Here is a 20,120-nt window from a genome sequence, read left to right on the forward strand (position 1 = left end):
CCACAAGCGCAAGTACAGCTACAGTCACAAGCAAAATCGTCATGATGAAACTGTCGCCACCCCAATCCAGCAATGGTTCCATCATTACCACATCCACGAGACGACAGTAGTGCCCAGTCCGCTCTGTGTGTGTGTGTGTGTGTATGTGTGTGTGTTGCCAAACCGGGGAGTAGAGCTGCTATACCTATATGTACAGGGAGGTAGTTCAACACTCGTGGGACCACATCTCTCAAACGTTCACAATCATACAACTTTTTTAACCTCGTGTATGTAAGCTGTCAGCATTCACAGAGTCATGTACCCAGCTCATCAACATCTCATTCACCTGCTACTCTCATTCTAGAAAATGTACTTCTTTACATCTTATCGAACAAGTTTCTTGCTTAATTTCTTGTTATGACCTCCGGCTGATCTTCTTTCCATTCCTCAAAGAACTGTTCAGTATTCACAGCCAGACTTGGTTAAAAACTTGAAGACAGCCATCAAGTGATCCCACTGTCTCGTTCCCATCGTGGACGACCGTATATCGTCTCACGTCTCCCTCTACCTCAGCCCTCTCATTAAAGTCACCAGCACTCTTGCTCTACTCTGGACCTTTTCTGTGAAAGCCTCTTGTTTCCTGGAGTAAGGAAACCATTAGATGCAAATTCTAATCTATGCATAAGATGGACAGAAATCTCCTTTCCCATGTATTGGGCATCCTGCCCATGTATTGAGCATCCTACCCATGTATTGAGCATCCTACCCATGTATTGAGCATCCTATCCATGTATTGAGCATCCTACCCATTTATCTTACCTATCCACCGAACAGCTCCTTACCCATGTACTGAATATCTCATCTGACGTCTTCTATTTCCACATTATAATACGAAAGGTAGACAATAGTATTCATGCTGCACCAGCCCATTTGACTCTTGATGTTCAGTGAGATTTTCCTGAACATTCTCCACTACCATGCCTTCGCCATTTCTAAGTAGCCCGTGTAACGCTGATTCCTACACAATCCTGATAGCGCCTTCACTGCTTACATGAGCCAGTTGCTTGCCTGCGTAATTATCTCTCAGTAGTGTGGGATGGAGTTCTTCACTAATGGAAACCACATCGTAGGACTTTCTTAAACTCTTCTGTCGACAACATACACAGTTTCATCCCATTAAATCCTCCAGTTGTTCTACCTTTTCGTCTTGGGAAGAACAGTGCGTTGTTAACATCACCAAACTCGTTTAAAAATCAGGAGGTTGTGATCAAATCACCCATCACTCCTCTCTTTTCCAGGAGGGAGAAGACTAAGGCGTCCAATCTCACGCTGTAACTACACTGTTTTCGTTCTGATACCATCTTTGTTGGCCTTCTCTGAGCTTTCTGTGACAACAGAATATGCTTAGAATATGCTTCTCAAGTGTTGTCACTTGAGAAGCATATTCTAATCTTGGCCTAATCTAGGATGAGAAAAGCTCGGCGAATATCTCCTTAATCAGGTACTTGAATGTTATTATAATATTTGCCAGCTGAAAATGTACCTCCATTACTCATCTAATGTGAGACTCAGGCGACAGCTTAGGCATGATGTCAACACCCAAGCCCATCTCACACACAGATTCCTGCAGTTAATTCCTGCTCTGCGCGCGCGCGCACGCGTGTGTGTGTGTGTGTGTGTGTGTGTGTGTGTGTGTGTGTTACCCACCTGGCTGGTGGTGGGCTTGCGTGATTACCTTGATAACAGGGTGCAACAAGGACGCTTTTTATCTGCTACTTCACAGTGACCCACTGACCTTTGTGTCAGGGTGGTATAGCATCTTACGTAATCCACACGACAAGACCTTGACACGGATTCCACAACCTCCAACCTCCTCAGCACGACACCATGACCTCCTCAGCACGACACCATGACCTCCTCAGCACGACACCATGACCTCCTCAGCACGACGCTACGACCCTTGGGTGTGATGGCCTGGTCTTTGACCTGAACCATGTGGATGGCCTGGGGTCTTGTAGCAACGAGCTGAACACACTGCCACACACCACACAGCCTCCACATCTCACCCCTTAAGACACAAATTATCTTCCCTCAATCGTTCGTCTTAAACAACACTTCAATGACCGCAATTACCTCGAGCTAACTACAGGACATTACTCTTTTGTGCTTTAATTGGACACATAGAGAGAGTTGGGCTCCCTACACTGACTGGCAGACTCTAAGTGACACGAGTGGCCTTGCTGCAGGCAGTAATTTGCTTGATGCAAGCAGACAGAGGTGCGGCTCGCCCATGGAGCCGCCTGCCTCTCTTTGTGTGGTGTAATACGCAGTTACGCCAACGTATGCACGACTGACGCCTTGATAACCAGCGAGATATACTCTCATTTGTTTTCATTACTGGGCCATATATATGTATTTACTTTTACGTACTCGTTATACTGGTAAGATCAAAGACACACACATCCATATTGTTCAAACAAACATGACAAAATGACAGGAAAACGTGCACCATCTAAACATGATGTTAATATCACCCTGACACTCATCTGGCTAAACATGCTCTTAAGGCATTGACGATATACTCATAAATATGATATGTAACCCCCAGAGTATGTTCAACAGACACAAGAGTGTTCAATAGCATTACCACACTCAACACACTTTTATGACAAGGTCAACATACACCCGATGGAAGTAAAATATATGACGACAGTATACACAGTGTATATGACCAGTACTCCTCCTGACTGACATACGCAATACGCCAGAGTCCAATGAAAGGCACTCAACGTACGCTCAGTGTAAACACTAGTAATATACCCTCAGGGACACAAGAGATTCGCTTTACGTACTCAGAGCAGACCCAACACACACACACACACACACACACACACAACACACACACACATACACACACACACACACACACACACACACACACAAAGCAAATAACAGGCTCTAAATATCAGCGCTTTACGCACATTTGAATATAAACACACACATAGTAGAGTACAAACAAGGAATTACACACAAATAGTAGCCAGGATCCAGGGCAGTGTGGTGATACGTTCTGTACACTATACAAGCAAGCAGCAAGAACATGGGTACCTCTAGCCTCAAATACAAAGCGAAGGGTGAAAATGGAGGATTAGTATACTACTTCGATGCTGGGTCTTCAGGCAAGATCAAGCGGGACACTACTTCGATGCTGGGTCTTCAGGCAGGATTAAGCGGGACACTACTTCGATGCTGGGTCTTCAGGCAAGATCAAGCGGGACACTACTTCGATGCTGGGTCTTCAGGCAGGATTAAGCGGGACACTACTTCGATGCTGGGTCTTCAGGCAAGATCAAGCGGGACACTACTTCGATGCTGGGTCTTCAGGCAGGATTAAGCGGGACACTACTTCGATGCAGGGTCTTCATGTAGGATTAAGCGGGACACCACTTCGATGCTGGGTCTTCAGGCAGGATTAAGCGCGACACTACTTCGATGCTGGGTCTTCAGGCAGGATTAAGCGGGACACTACTTCGATGCTGGGTCTTCAGGCAGGATTTAGCGCGACACTACTTCGATGCAGGGTCTTCATGTAGGATTAAGCGGGACACTACTTCGATGCTGGGTCTTCATGTAGGATTAAGCGGGACACTACTTCGATGCTGGGTCTTCAGGCAGGATTAAGCGCGACACTACTTCGATGCAGGGTCTTCATGTAGGATTAAGCGGGACACTACTTCGATGCAGGGTCTTCAGGCAGGATTAAGCGGGACACTACTTCGATACGAAGATTAACTAAATGGAAGGTATAAAAGACGCATGTCAGGAGAACCTTCACGAAACACAGTGAGGTCACCACTGGTCCTTGGACCATTGCTTTGCTTCGTCTATAGACATGACTTGCCGGAAGGGTTAGATTCCTATCTTAATAGGTCTTAAGATGATACCAAAGGCATGAGGATGGCACATCTACAAAGAGACTTAGACATGCCCAAAGTTGGTCAAATATATGGTTGATGAAATTCAACCTAGCACATGGAAGGTAATGAAGATGAGACACTGAAATCAAGTATCATCAAGTAATATATAAACTGCAGGAATCTGTGTGCAGGAGGGGTTTCGGAGACGCCAGTGCCCATATCCTGTCATATGAGACAAATCATCAGCTAACAAATATGCAAAAAGCATTCGTGTTTATGGATATGGAAATATTCAGCAAGCTGTTCACATCATACAAACGACCAAACAAGAGTATGATTATCATGTTTGGTTACCAGATGAAACACAAAAAGCAAACAGAAGGTTCAGAGGAAGGCAACCAAGATGGTGCTAGAATTAAGAAAGGACTTAGTGTGGAAGGTTAGAGGCCTTGAATCTGTCCACGGTGGAAGAGAGAAGAGTGATGGATAACCTGATGACAACCTTTAAGTTTGAAACCAACCAGACTGATGATGAAGACGGTGAACAAATCTTCCAGAGATGTACGGATGGAACAACTAAAGGATATAACATGAAATGAAGCAGGAAAATTGCTGAAAATAGGTAAATAAGTACAAAAGTACATCAGTGATGGATGAATTTGAAAGACTGAATAAGGAAATTGTTATTAAGGAGAGTAAACAAAAGTGGTAATCTCCCTCCCCGTACACTACAAACAGGTCATCAGACACATACATTTCCTCTCATACTTCACTATGCTCGGTAGAGTCACACGCCTTACAGGACCAAAAGGGAAGCTCCTGCAGGTTGTTCAATCCACCAAGCCTCTTGGTGTCCCTCTGGAGGATCAACTAAGCTGGAAGGAAAATGTCAGCACCATCATCAAATCCTCCGGGTATCGTCTTTATGTCCTCCGTAGACTCAAGACAGTTGGACTCCCTGCATCTGAACTCATGCACACCCAAGCCGGACTCCCTGCACTTGGACCCAAGAGCTTCTGAACGACTTTCATTCTTCCTGAACTCACCTACGCCTCCCGGACCTGGTTTTCCTCCCTGTCCGCCAGACAACAGGGGTTACTAAGAATGTCGCAGGAGGGATATGCCAGGCTATCCTCAGTTCCTCGCAACACCCAACTCATCACGAGGCGCTCAACACACACTGGTCCTCCAAACTCTATGCAACCATCATATGGACCTCAGTCGAAGTCCAGGACGAAGCTGTTGCACCATCCTCTAACCTCCTGCCAACCTGAGAGTTGTAGTTCGGCACCACAACCGCGTCGACCCCATCAAAGCTGGTACAGGCCGCTCAAAGAACAGCTCCATCCCGTCCACTGTGAATATCATCCACAACAAGAAAACTACCGACCCAGTGTTGGAGTAAAGACTGTGGCTAATTCCATCCTTCTACTGTCTATTCCCTTCCGTATTTCCACAATATATTTTCAACAATATGGCTGCAGTTAATTCATAAATCCATTTATCATTATCACTACCAATATCAATATAATTACTATTATTAGTGAATCTCTGTCTATCCCCTCCTACCCCTTACACCAGACATGACTATTCCACTCCCAGAGCTTGTGAGACCTGGCGGGGTCACTGTGCTTGCTAAAGGCAAGCAGGCAAGCAAGCAGGCAGGGTAGGGAGGCCACCAGGTCTGTCTGGGGGGAAATGCCATCAGCATTCCATTCAGGCGTGTGTGTGGGTGTGAGAGTTTCTTTGTGTCCGTTCCAAATCCCTCCAGATATCTTCATGGAATTTCTTCAAGAAACCTGTTACCAACTCCTAGAGAGAGAGACTATTACTGCGTTACCAGGGTGTCCCAGTTGCTGACATGTGAAGAAAAGAATTAAGCTTTTACCGACTCATTGGAGCAAGGGGCCTGCCGAAGGAATATGTTCATGGAACACATGGCAAAGCTATCATAATGGTCTTCGTTGTAAATATAAATATCATAATATGTTATCCAGCACGATAACTGGCCTCTACCAAATTTCAATAACCTCGACTGGAGAAAGATGCCATGCAACAATATCATGAGACATAGACTGACTGGACGTATTCCGTACGTCTGACGCAGGGTCTGGACGCTCTGCCACACTGTGGCTCACACATTTCAAACGGCCTCGAACAATGTGTCATCGCTGGCGGGGTCATACCCCGGGTGTCGTCTCCTAACTACTAATGCTGGCGGCTGACATCATCCCTAACCACACGACACATACCTATGTCTGTCCAGTACACAAACCTGCATCACTACACACAATCCCTTGTCACATGAATCCATTTCCTGCGCGCCTCCCTCCACTTAGTGAAACAGCTCATGACCATACGAACACGCAGTCTCCACAAAGGCACCACACTCACAACACTCTCCTAACCCCCCCGAACCTACCAACACAAACACCTAACAAACTCCGATACTAAATACATAACCTACACCCTACAAACACCATTTCCCCTCACAGAACCCCAATCGCACGCTAAACATCCTCCATACTGACATCAACACCACCAAAAAATGATGCGACGAAGGTCTGAATCTCCTCCAACAAACACACAATACATACATACATACATACATACATACATATATACATACATACATACATACATACATACATACATACATACATACATACATATATTCATACATATATACATACATACATCATCCACACAACGTACATATATCCATCACCCACGAAACACAACTTACAACCCCCCTCCCCTCCTTCCCTTCTACACCTACACAACTTTACAAGAAGACAAACAAGGACAGGGAGGAGAACTTACAACACTTGTTCACCACAACATCCTGTTCCCTAACAATAACAACGCCATTAAAAAGAAAAAACATTCATATCAATAAAACTACATAATACCTGCAACAACATCAACATCCACATTCCTCTCCTCGACCATCTGTCCCTCCCAGATACACTCCTTGCCATCAGAACCTGTCACATCCGACACTGTTCTATGTGATTTCAATGCCAACCCTCCCCTACAGCCCAAAACCCACACACAAATCCCAGCCACAAACAAACATATTCCACAGGGACACACAAACCTATATAACCCAGATTTCTCCTTAAACGTTGCAAGCCTCACAAAGAAAGAGAAACACTCATTGAAAAAAATACTCACCATCAGCTGCCAATCATGAAACAAATCTAAATTCTAAAGAACACAATTACAAATCAAAAAAAAAAAATGCATTCCTACTTTAACTCGATGAACCACAAGACAAAGAAGATCCAACCCTGCTGAAAGTTAAAAGAAGATTTACACCTCCAGCAACATTAACCCAGTACAACCATATGCCATCTGCCGACCAATGCCATCCCATCTCAACACACTTGGCAACCAATTCTACGCAACAGCACTAGCTCCGTCCCACCTAAGCCACTTTAGAACTAACCATAAAAAAATTTGGACATATAAAAGAGCTCGCTGCTTCAGACAGCTGCACTCACAGAACACACCCCCCCCAACCCCCACCCCAAAGTAAACACCATACTAACCCAATATATTCTCTTCTTTACGAATCAACAAACAGCAAACAACCGCTACAACCCAAGCTTTCATTCCATCCCACCCTGCAGTGTTGAGAGGTAATCCTTTTTCACGTAGTGCCTTAGAAGGAAAGGCTACAGGGTTCGACTCTCTTGCATTGTACGGCAGGAGCAGCATACAGGCAAGCAAGGAGTTTACCACAGGCCGGGCAGTCGACCTCAACCTTGATCCATACTGGGCCACGTTCATTTCATTTATAAGATCTATTTTTCACACCTCTTCTACTTATATCAGAAGTCAATAACATATATATAATTGAAGAGGTAAACATTTAGCTTTAGTATTACACATGTGCTACTTCACTTTAAAGAAAATACCAAAATGACTGGGTATAAAAAATTCATCTACGTTTATCTTTAACAATCTGAAAACCGAATTGTGTCCCGGGCTTAGCGTAGATACGAGGTTAAAGGAGACGCAAGTTGTGGGGTTGACGTACGTTATGAGAGATGACGCAAGTTGTGGGGATGACGGACGTTACGGGAGGTGACGCAAGTTGTGGGAGAAGAGACAGGTTACGGGAGGTGACGCAAGTTGTGGGAGAAGACACAGGTTATGGGAGGTGACGCAGGGTATGGGGTTGACGCAGGTTATGGGAAGTGACGCAGGTTGTCGAAGGGCGGGACGTGTGCACCTCAGACTACTATATAATGCAAACTCTGCCTATTAATTTTATTTCAGAGCCAGGCACCCGTCAGACCAACCCGCGGCACACCTGACAACGCTGGATGGGGAGCACACGAGACACGGCCTCCTCGGTGGCTGGCTCTGTGTCGACGGCTAGTTCGACACCAACTGACAATGATCACTCCCACCGAAATCGAACATCGTGACAACGTCTAACACACCAAGTGGTCTCCACCTGTGAGGGGGGGATGGCTTGATCTTCAAGGGCAATACAAGTGTTGTTATGCGAGATGAGAGGCAATGCCAAAGATGCGTCTTAATACGGGACGAGGAGGCACTGCTGAAGGCTGCCACAAGCCGCAACAGCAGCAGCCAGGAGGAAATGCTGGATGCCAGAGCAATGCTCACACCGCTGAAGGTGACCTCCCTACTGCGCCTCACCAACGAATCTCTTGAAACCCACAATACTTACCTTGGCGCTCGCCCTCAACACACCTGCTCAGAACCACTGCAACCCTGCAACACTCAAAAAAAAAAAAAAAAAAAAACGAGGCACATCACACTTGCCTCTTACAATTCCGTGACGGTCAGCGCGGCTACTGTTACGGATATCATGAGAATGTGTGTTTGTGTGTGTGTGTGCGACGCTAGACGGGAGAGGAGGTGGAAACCAGATGTGAGCTGTAGTACGAGAGAAGGAATACGTGAGTATGCGTGTAATGCTCAAACTTCCATCGACCAAAGAGAAATGTACAATATGTTAGCGGTACACACAGGCGGAGAAAGGCAAACAGAAACCTTACATCCGTCTCCTGCAAAGGGTCTGTGAGGCACAGAAAGCCGACCAATTTCCTTCGTCTCTCGTTTCAGCCAAAAAATATACCTTTCCCGGCAAATTAGGGCACTCGAGGAATACCTCAAAAGCTTTACCAATATGATCCTTCCAAGTAACACAGGAAAGAGAGTAGAAAAAAAATCGACGCGGCTTGATCGCCGCGGCAGCTCTTCTGGGGAATATACAAGACTAAAATTGGTGTTCTGAGTTTTTTTTCTTGAGGGAAGCAGGGGGCGCTCTGGGGATGCGAGCAGGGGGGTGGCTAAGGCTCCCCTGATAATGGCAGGGGTTCAGGAGCGCAAGACAGTACAGGGAATGACGGAAATGCCAGTGAACACCACCCGGTCGACGGAGGTTCTCTCTCCTTCAGCGCCGGCGGGAAGGGTACGTCTAGGACACGACCCCTATCTAGGTTTTCTGAGATAGTTCTCCGGGGGTCGTCCACAGATACAGTGTGCCAGTTGTATAATACAAGTTGGCAATTACCACACAACGGCCTTCAACACGACCATGCGTCCCTGCGACCCTTCCGTGCCGTGCCTGCGCTCTGACCTAACCTTTATGAAGTCAGGAGGAACGAGATGTATGGCAAGGGCGGCCACGTTCCTTCAGCAGCTGTGTCACATAACCTCGGAGTAAACTACTGTCACATACCCTCATGGCCAACGCTATCAACACCATTAAACCACAGCTACACGAATAATTTAATGATATCAATAATCAACAGATACTCTAGTTCAAGAGTGAAAGTATAACATGTATTCTAATTTCGTTTTCCTTACACTTTAGCGGATTAGATACTTCTAGCCCCATGAGTGTCCGGCCGCTTTAAGTAGATCATATGTTTTCCAGTTATCCCTTCAAACAGAATTTCCATGTCAGTATACACTACACTGTGCTTCATCATTGCTATTTCCCTGCCGGCTGGTGAGCCATATAGTTGAGCAGAAGCCTTCTGGTTCACCTTTCCGTCTCCATCTTTATAGTGTAAGAATCTAAGACACTAACACTGTCCTCGTCGCAGACCACCAGGTCTTCTGTTATCTGTCTTCCTCAGGCACTCCTTATGGGTCAGGCCAAAGGCCTGGCTATATCATACCCAAGGGTCGTAACGTCGTGCTCAAGGGGGGTCGTAACGCCGCGCACAAAAGGTACCCCTTTGTTTCCACTGAGCCTTCGAGGTGCAGTGGTCAGCATCGCCACGAAAGAATCACACGGGCCTGGGTTCGAGAATCGGAATGAGCAGCCGGGCTTATGATCGACCATGCTAGCAGTCAGTACGCAACCAGTGCCCTCGATCAGTGCCTTACCATTAAGAAAGAACACTCTTAGAGGTTCTCTGTTTCGTCTGCGAGTAAAGAACTGCTTCACCTTCGTCAGTAGCACGTGTCTTGTGGAGCACGTCTAGAGGGACCCGTATAAAGGATGACAACGAAAGAATGTACATCCTTGTGTGAGGCCCTGGAGGACGGTAGTAAGACCCTTGAGCGACACTGCCACCCTTGAGCGACAGTGCGACCCTTGAGCGACAGTGGGACCCTTGAGCAACAGTGCGACCCTTGAGCGACAGTACGACCCTTGAGCGACAGTACGACCCTTGAGCGACAGTGCGATCCATGAGCGACAGTGGGGTCTTGAGCGACAGTGCGACCCTTGAGCGACAGTGCGACCCTTGAGCGACAGTGCGACCCTTGAGCGACAGTGCGATCCATGAGCGACAGTGGGGTCTTGAGCGACAGTGGGACCCTTGAGCGACAGTGCGACCCTTGAGCAACAGTGCGACCCTTGAGCAACAGTGCAACCCTTGAGCGACAGTGCGACCCTTGAGCAACAGTGCGACCCTTGAGCGACAGTGGGACCCTTGAGCGACATTGCGATCCATGAGCGACAGTGGGAGTCTTGAGCAACAGTGCGACCCTTGAGCAACAGTGCGACCCTTGAGCAACAGTGTCGACCCTTGAGCACGAGAGTACGATCCTCGACCAGCACGACTCTTGAGCAAGACAGTACAACTCTTGATCATAATGGCACGACATAACGACCCTTCATCACAATGGTACGACTCTTGCGTATAATGACCTGGCCTTTGACCTCACTCGTGAGTGGCAGGTCACCCTATTTGTACTTTACAACAAATGTACCTCCTTAAATCACTGAAATGATTTGATACAACTTCTGTTCTAAGCAATGAATCTAAAGTAAATGTGCTAGTTGTTGTTGTTATTGATGCTGTTTGTTTCTCATGAACTAGACACCTTATGATAAGCTGTTCACGACAAAAGTATACATGTAAAGACAGCCAAACAAACGTCATCATCGACAGCAAAATATCTTACAAAAACTATTTTCTGAATTCATCGTTTTGAAAAATACCAACGACTGTATGTGTTCCCCCTTCCTGTATAGCATTTGGTATATAATGGGACTTCTTCTGCCACCCATATTGTATTTTGGCGAAAGTTTCAACGTGTGATGAAATCAAAATCGTCAGCTAACGGAGAATCACTTCACAGTATCCAGCATTATAATGTACACCACTTCGAGCATGATTTACCAATGAAAATATTTTGTAAATAAATAACGACGTAACTGTGGAAAGAGATACTGTAATTTACTGTAACTGTAACCACATTCACGATGCAAATACGTTAATCTATTTCAACAGAAAAACTGGCTCAAGCTTAAGTATATTTCATTATTCAAACTGGCATCCTGGTCATATAACTTGAACAAACAAATCGCTTGTACATCAGTGTAAGAAGACTGGCTCCAACGGATGGATCTAGCGAGTCCCAAGCATTCTGGCTTACAAGGATGCACCAAATATGTTGTCCTGTTGCTATTACTTGTTTCAGTTTATACACACACGTCTGACTGATTTCATTAACATTACCATATATTTTTTTTTTGTCGCTGTCTCCCGCGTTTGCGAGGTAGCGCAAGGAAACAAACGAAAGAAATGGCCCAACCCACCCCCATACACATGTATATACCTACGTCCACACACGCAAATATACATACCTACACAGCTTTCCATGGTTTACCCCAGACGCTTCACATGCCTTGATTCAATCCACTGACAGCACGTCAACCCCGGTATACCACATCGCTCCAATTCACTCTATTCCTTGCCCTCCTTTCACCCTCCTGCATGTTCAGGCCCCGATCACACAAAATCTTTTTCACTCCATATATATATATATATATATATATATATATATATATATATATATATATATATATATATATATATATTTATTTATTTATTTATTTATTCATTTGTTATACTTAATCGCCGTCTCCCGCGTCAGCGAGGCAGCGCAAGGAACCAGACGAAGAATGGCCCAACCCACCCACATACATATGTATATTCATGAACGCCCACACACGCACATATACATGCATACACATTTCAATATATATATCTATATATCTATCTATCTATCTATCTATATATATATATATATATATATATATATATATATATATATATATATATATATATGTATATATATATATATATATATATATATATATATATATATATATATATATATATATATATACTTTAATCGTTAGTGGGAAATAAGCGATATTTACAAATGACACACAATGTGCCGCTAACGAAGCCATGGTCAACTACATCTCATCAAATCAAATCAAATCAATAATAATAATAATAATAATAATAATAATAATAATACGAAATGACTGTTCGCTGGAATGTTAGGATCTAATTCATACGAAGCAAATAATATTAAATGAACTTAAGACATAATCAACGCAAGGGTGATTTTCAACTGTCAGGTGGTTTATCATGACCCTAGAACTGCCTTAGAGCGTTGGGCATGGTCTCAGCGTAGGCTACATGAAATAAGTCATGCACATCCACCCAGCTAACCCGCAGCACCCGTTAGGCGGACCTCGGTACGACACTTCGTTTCCCGCCAGACAAAGAACCGTCCGTCCCATTTTGGGTGGCTAAAAAAATTCAACGAAAAAAAAAGTTTAACTTTCCTTAAGACATCGGGGCCGCCACTTAAACTGTCGTTGGTGGAGGTAACACTCGTAAACTGCCCAGAACCAAACCTTACTGATCGGAAAAAGAGGCGAGCCGTCAGAGGTCATTAACCGATGTTAAATATCATTCATATCCATAAAATATATGTGTTAGTCGGGGAGAAGTACAGCAAATGATTAATACGACACCGCCAGATGCTCTCATGCCTCATGGTCATTGTGTCAATTCCTCCTTAATGGATTCGACTTGTTCACAACTATTATGAGTGCAAGGTACATAACCTCACACTAACGCAATACCTCACTCTATCCTCCTCATGACCTCACACAACACACTGTATTGGTAGAAAGAGAAAATATAAAGTTATTCTGCTTCATTTACAAGTTCACACGATCTCGAGAAACTTGCAGTCTGATGATGGATTGGGTCGGACCCTGGCGGGAAGATCCACTGTGTGCGGCATTATTAACGACCACTGCAACAGATATTTGCGTAACCGAGATCGCTACAAAAGGGTAAAGGGAAAGTTCTACATTCCATCCACTTATCATACCGCGTCCGTACGCACTGGCAACCAACTAGTCAACACATAACTAACCAGCTTCACAACTTCAAGCTCAGATCATCACATTCTGAAAGCATTCGGAAACAACACCGTCCTCAGAGCCTCCCCTTGGGGAAAACCATTCCGAGACATGCTCGAAATACAATGCTCTTCACTCTACTGCACACACGATTATACAACACAGATAAGCAAATAACGTAAACACACAAAACTACAGATGTGTGCAGGTAGGGACTTCCTTACCGGTCAAATTTGGTCGCCGCTCCCGTACTGCGGGTGGCCGCTGCACCACCAGGCCCTGGCCAACGTGATGGCTGGGGAAAACTAGCAATATTTGGCATCACGCAAGAACTTCCATCCAGCTGGTGGGAAACATTCACACAGTGTCGTCAACCTACATTACCTCAGTGGGCCGACTTGGGAAGCAGGTGACATTTGTACCCTAATGGAACCCAAGGCAAAACCCAAGTTACAGTGGCAAAGTGAGGATTCTCACGTGACGGACACACCCACTGCCTCACTCACATGCACGCACATACACACACACACACACCTGGAGGTACGGCCAGTGTGCGTAAGCGGGAGGTCAAGGAACCAAAACAGTGTGGGTGAGGGTACTGACCTGTGGGAGGGGGCGGGCGGGGTGGCAGTGCATGCACCCAACCTCCACCTGGTTGGGCAGCAGCGGCACCGCCCCGTCCAGCAGGTGGTGGCGGTTCAACAGCGCCAGCGACTGCTTCGGGTACAGCTCGAAGGGGTCGGGTAGGTCCGGGAAGGTGTCCCGTAGGGAGGCGGCCAGGGGCCGTCCCACCGTCCGACGGAACGAGTATCTGAGAACGATGGTGGCCAGAGTGTTGACGAGGCGCTCCCACAGCGTCAGGCTGTTGTCATAGGGAACGACCACCGAGGGCAGGGCAGCAGGGGACACCATGTTGCCCAGGTAGGACAGCTGCAGTGGCTCTGTGCCCACCGGCGCCAGCGTCACGAACGGCGCCTCTATGTCCAGCAAGAACGGGAAGGCCATCTCGTTGGCGGCGCTGTTGACGATGATGGCGTCGAACTTGGTCCTCCGTCGCCATAGATCCATGACTTTAGGGTCGGCGTAGAGCTCCCGCGCCACGGCCGGGAAGGCCTTCATCCAGAGGCGGAAGACGGCGCCGCCCTCACGCACCTCGAACAAATCCATCTGGTCAAGTGCCGAGTGAGGCGAGACCACGTGGGTCACATTAGGGTGACGGGGCACGGGCTCCCCGCTGGAGACGAGGGTGACGGCGTGGCCCCGCGCCACCAAGCCCTCCGTCAGCACCGAGAACAGACTACGCACCGACCGGGACCCGAACGGAGTCAGGAGGAGGATGTCGGCGGCGGCGGCCGGGGCGGGACCCAGGCTCAGGAGTGCGGCCGACGCCACCACCATGCACGCGGCCTTCATCATGCACTGACCAGCGCGCACACTCGCCCCTCCAGTCTTGGAGCCGCGACAACAGGTAACCCGGGAGGAGCCCCGCACGCCTCGCCTCCTGCTGGGGTCCTTCACCACACACGCACCAGCACGACGACGCTCCACACTTTCTGAAGACGAGCTTGTCGGTTGGCGGCGGAGCGTGTGACTGAGGGGGACGACCACGACGACGCTGCCTCACGTCCAGTGACGTGACAGAGGTGAGGTCAGGGCGGCAGTGTGGAGACGAGTGGCGGGGCTGTGTAATCAGAGGCGGTGTGGCGGTGGTGTGAGATAAGGGGAGGAGAGGAACCCGTGGCCCAGGTGGAGATGACCCGCTACCCTCCACCCCCACCACCACCACCACCTCGTCCCCAACATGAACCCTCGCCAGTGTCACCACCACCAGTGGCTCCACCAGTCCCCTGCACCAACCTGCCCAACCAACCAACAGGCCAGTGGCAACCCGTGGCCGGCCGCGGCGCCAGCCTGCCCGTCCCGGATCAACACCATCTACTCTTGGGACCCAGCACGCCCGCTACCACATTCGCCCAACCCACGTGGTTAGCAATGCTAAAAGGTTAACGTAAAGTTATTGTGATGCTCACAGGTGTGAAGCCAGTCTGAAGCAGTTATTATTGTACTGCTGGTATCTCACTTCACTGTGGATGGGGTTCCTCTTCTCTTCAGCATACATTTTTTGACACACACACCCATAACCTGGAAGCCACGAGGAAAATATATCGAGATAATATCATTTCTATATCCCTGAAGGTGTGAATTATCTCGAAAGCGCTCGGATTTTCGTGTTTCATTGTCCCTGTGGTTAACAGCATATATATATATATATATATATATATATATATATATATATATATATATATATATATAAACTACTTACTTCCTGCCCCACGAGTCCATTCTATCCTTTTCAGGTTCCTGCGGGACCCAGGAAGCTAGCCACGTCCACCGGTTGGAAACAGTTCATAAAGCGTTGTGGTGTGTGTGGGGGTGTCTATGTGCATATATATATATATATATATATATATATATATATATATATATATATATATATATATATATAAACTACTTACTTCCTGCCCCACGAGTCCATTCTATCCTTTTCAGGTTCCTGCGGGACCCAGGAAGCTAGCCACGTCCACCGGTTGGAAACAGTTCATAAAGCGTTGTGGTGTGTGTGGGGGTGTCTATGTGCATAGAGTGGGGGGGGGGGAGAACTGAGAACTGTTCGGTGTCCTCTATATGGTAGTTACATCATGGGTATGAAGAGGTCTTAGGATATGCTAAGGGGGTCTTAGTAGTGCTGTAATGGTGGGTGATGGCCAGAGCGCAAGTGGGAAAGTGTGACTCGACTTTGTCTGGGGAGTGTGATTTCTGATGGGTGTACGTCTGGTGGGATGGTGTTTAAGACAGAGTTGGGAGGTTCGCTGTATAATGCCTGTTGGGCTATTTCAGTATGTATGTTTTGTCATTGTTATATTTGTAACGGCGAGGGGGGGGGGTGTCTTTGATTAGAGGTTGATGAAGCGTGAGAAAGGGGTAAGCTTTTCATTTCTAATGGGTTGGTAGTGAGTTATAAAGTAGTTTGAGTGGGATAGGGTCAAAAGTTGTTGCACAGAAAAGGAAGACAAGCATGTCAAGAGGGATCTATCTGTTACATATATTGTACAGAAACAAGAATCCACCTTTCACAGTCGACCGCTTCAAGTGTCCTGAGCCTCCAGAATATTCAGGCCCCGATATCCCAATGCCTTCACCCTTCCATTTTGCGGTCTCCCCCTTCCCCTCCCTCCACTTGCGACACTTCCTCCTCTTGTTCTTCAATCTCTTGATGTCAGTCTTAAAACCTTCCTACCGTTGGAAAAACCAGGTTCAGCAACCGCTGTGGGCTCCTCGCCATCCACTATGTGGCGATCACGCAGGTGGGTCTGCAAGCTTAAAAGCAGATAACAGTCAGTTGGATGCAGGTCTGGGCAGTGCGGAGGGTAGGTATGTCACCTGGAGCCAGAGACAGGAACACCACCTCGTGCACTGCCAACCTTATGGACCCATGCATTATCATGGAGCACGAACACATCCTTCGTTCAGGTCAGCCTCACTCTCCGTTCCCCCTTGATAAGCACAACGCGAATGATCGTTGTCGTCCATGGCATAATAGAGTCAAGCACCAGAATTTCTTCGACATCCCAGGAAGCTGAGCCCATGATCTTGGTAGCCCAGGGTTGCGTCTGGAACTTCTTGTGAGTCGAAGAAGTCCGCTGTTCTCATTGTAGATTCTAACTTGATCTTGGGGTGTCAATGATGGACTTAGGTCTTATCTCCTGTAACAAGAGGGGAAGATACGTTGGCTGGACTTAATGCAGTTTAAACAGTTGCCGACACAAGGAAACCGTCTGGTGTCGATCCTGAGCACTCAGGTTTCTGGGGAGCCATCCTGCCAACACCATATACCTGGCCAACTGCTCGTGGATGATGGTCGTAACACATCAAGGGTGTTACTGCCGTGGTAAAAGGTGGCAACGTTGTGCTTAAGACCTGGTACCGTCGTGTTTATGGCGTTAAAGTAGCAAAAGGATTTCGATAAAAAAAAAAAAGTAAAATCAAATCCAAGCCCTCGTCTAACTGATACGTAACTGCTTCGTGTATCTTTCTAAACTCTGAGCTGCACTAGCCCAGTCACAGACGCGTTTCTCACTACAATAAGAAATTTCCATCTTTAAATTAAGAAAGGCGCAGGCAACACATCCACCAGGTTTCAGCGTATCACCAAAACAAAGAAAATCAATCAAAAGTGTATAACTACTGATACATAACGTGTCAGTACTACGTCCTCTGTAGCGCTCTTCTTTTTGGGAACACGATGCTGGGCCTTCTACTGGGCTACTATGGAAGTCTTGAGCTGGTACACGCGTCGCGGATGCCTTTACTTGTAACTTGCGGTCTACTTTGAACATCAATCCGACGATTTCCCGTCAAAATTCAATAAAACTTTTAGGTTAAACTTTTGATAGCAGACCACTCGAACTTACAATCAATCAATCAATTACTACAATAATAAAACAAACACCTAATTATTCCTAAAGTCAACAACAACATTCAGAGAAACTTACGTACAAAAAATAATTCATTGTGGTGGATAAAACGCAATCAGGTTTTGTCTCAGGTGAGGTAGGTAGTCACTGGAAATATATGTAAAATTACAATTCTTGCCCTGGCGGCAGCCAGAATATCGCCAATTAGGGGTGCGTCTCTACACCTCAATGAAAACTAAGTATAGCTAATCTTTTCGAAAACATTTGGGCCATAGCTACCTTACTTTAGTTCAAATATTCTATATAAACAATTTTATTATATCAAATAACTTTGTTTTTAAGCATCTTATCATAGTTGTAATTAATTTTCTTAATCAATTACGAAATCATTTGCCACATATTAAGATATACGATTATGCTATAGTTTACCATTACATTCTTACCTCCTTCTATACTTCACAAGAATTAGAAAATTAGCCTTATGGGTAACTACAGTTATTGTATACGTTTCTATATAGAGAATCAGAATGTAATCTGCTCCAGTGACTACTACGGGATGATGCAGCTCATCACAAAATAGCACCAACACCTGATAACATTATTTTCAAGTTTTCTATCGCACGTGAATCCATAGATTTTCTATCTCAGTTAGCCATACGCTGTAAGTGAGCACTGTTCGATGAACTTTTCATACAAATTCCATTAAAAATGTACCATAATTCTAAGGTTATAAAGACTTAAACTCAAGATTCAATGATGTAAAAGAACTGGTAATTACAGCTGGGGCTGCGTCACCGTGTCTTTCATGACACCCCAGTGTTTCTCTGACTATTCAACGTTAAAAGTGCGACCAGCTCGCTGACTTTCCACCAACTCTAGGTAGGTCAGCTACAGAAAAGGACAATCCTAAGACCACCGCCAGCCATATCGCATTTTTATCATTTTTCAACGTGAACAATTCATACAATTTGACCTACAAAACCATCCAGTAAGATAGCGAATGTTCATATGTTTTTCTCTTCGAAGAAAAAATGACCCGTTCTGGGTGTGCCATTATTGGCACAGGAAAGGTGTGTGCTCAGGATGCCAATAGTGGTACAGGTCGGCTGTGTGCTCAGTGCCATTACTAGGACAGGGCGGGCCATGTGTAACGCTAGTGTAGTGGGCTATTAAGTGGATGTGTTTGTTATAGAAAATGTAATGAATTATTCCTGTTGACCACTTGGCTTGCCATGTATCAGTATCATGTATAGTCCTGGTGAACTCCACCAATATAGTGTATACCCACATGTCCATCACTGGCCATGCTACGTATTCTATGGCAACAGATCTGATGCATGTCAGTTGATACAACTTTTTTTCTGCTATCAGGTTTTCGTTACTCCAAATTACATCAGGCTTCAAAAATAGCTCAAACTATAAATGATTCCGATTAAGTCTTGATGAGTCAAACTGTCAATTAAAACAAAGAATCCTACTGGATGTGTCGGGATGCTGCTGGTGTTGATCGGATGACAAGAGGTAGGAACGTATTTTGAACGAGACAAGCTATTTCAAAACTGGGTTTGATGTAGCTACTTGAAATCCTCTGACCCTTAATAATCATGGCCATGAACGCCTTTATAAAACCCACTCAGTGAGACGCGAGTTACTCCATCCCGTAGAACTTCCAACTATGGTGTGGAAGCGATATCACCACGTACAGCGTATGACTAATATTTGGACGTTATTATACACGGGGGCTTTTCTTACCCAAAGGGTAATACACAAGCCTAGTCTTACTAAAATCCAACCTGAACATCCAAAGAGGGCAAGTTATTCTACACAAACCAAATCATCTACAAGTGTGACAGAGACCATGAACCTTTTACCTTTTGATCTCAAAATCAATAGATGATGCCTTGTCTTAGAGTCTTAATGAAAGCTGTCCAGTATCGTTAATGTACTGTGACCGTGACCTTTGACTTCCTGAACTGAAAATCAAAGGAAACCTTCCTTGCTCCGTGGAAAACACATATGCCAAGTCTTTATAAAATCTATCATCCACAACTCAAGTTACTAAGCAGAAACGAAATC

At 45.9% G+C, this 20,120-nt stretch overlaps 1 protein-coding gene across 1 annotated transcript in view; it reads right to left on the reverse strand.

Annotated features, from left to right (window-relative positions):
• The window catches only part of LOC139751196 (UDP-glucosyltransferase 2-like), a 70,603-nt gene extending 54,907 nt beyond the window's left edge, over positions 1–15,696 (reverse strand). The window contains exon 1 of the mRNA XM_071666362.1: positions 14,173–15,696. Within this exon, the coding sequence (XP_071522463.1) occupies positions 14,173–14,985 (813 nt within the window). The 5' untranslated portion in view covers positions 14,986–15,696. The remainder of the gene's footprint in view (positions 1–14,172) is intronic.
• Positions 15,697–20,120: the final 4,424 nt, after the last annotated feature.

This window comes from Panulirus ornatus, chromosome 11 (assembly GCF_036320965.1).
Source record: "Panulirus ornatus isolate Po-2019 chromosome 11, ASM3632096v1, whole genome shotgun sequence".
NCBI classification, from domain to species: Eukaryota; Metazoa; Arthropoda; class Malacostraca; order Decapoda; family Palinuridae; genus Panulirus; species Panulirus ornatus.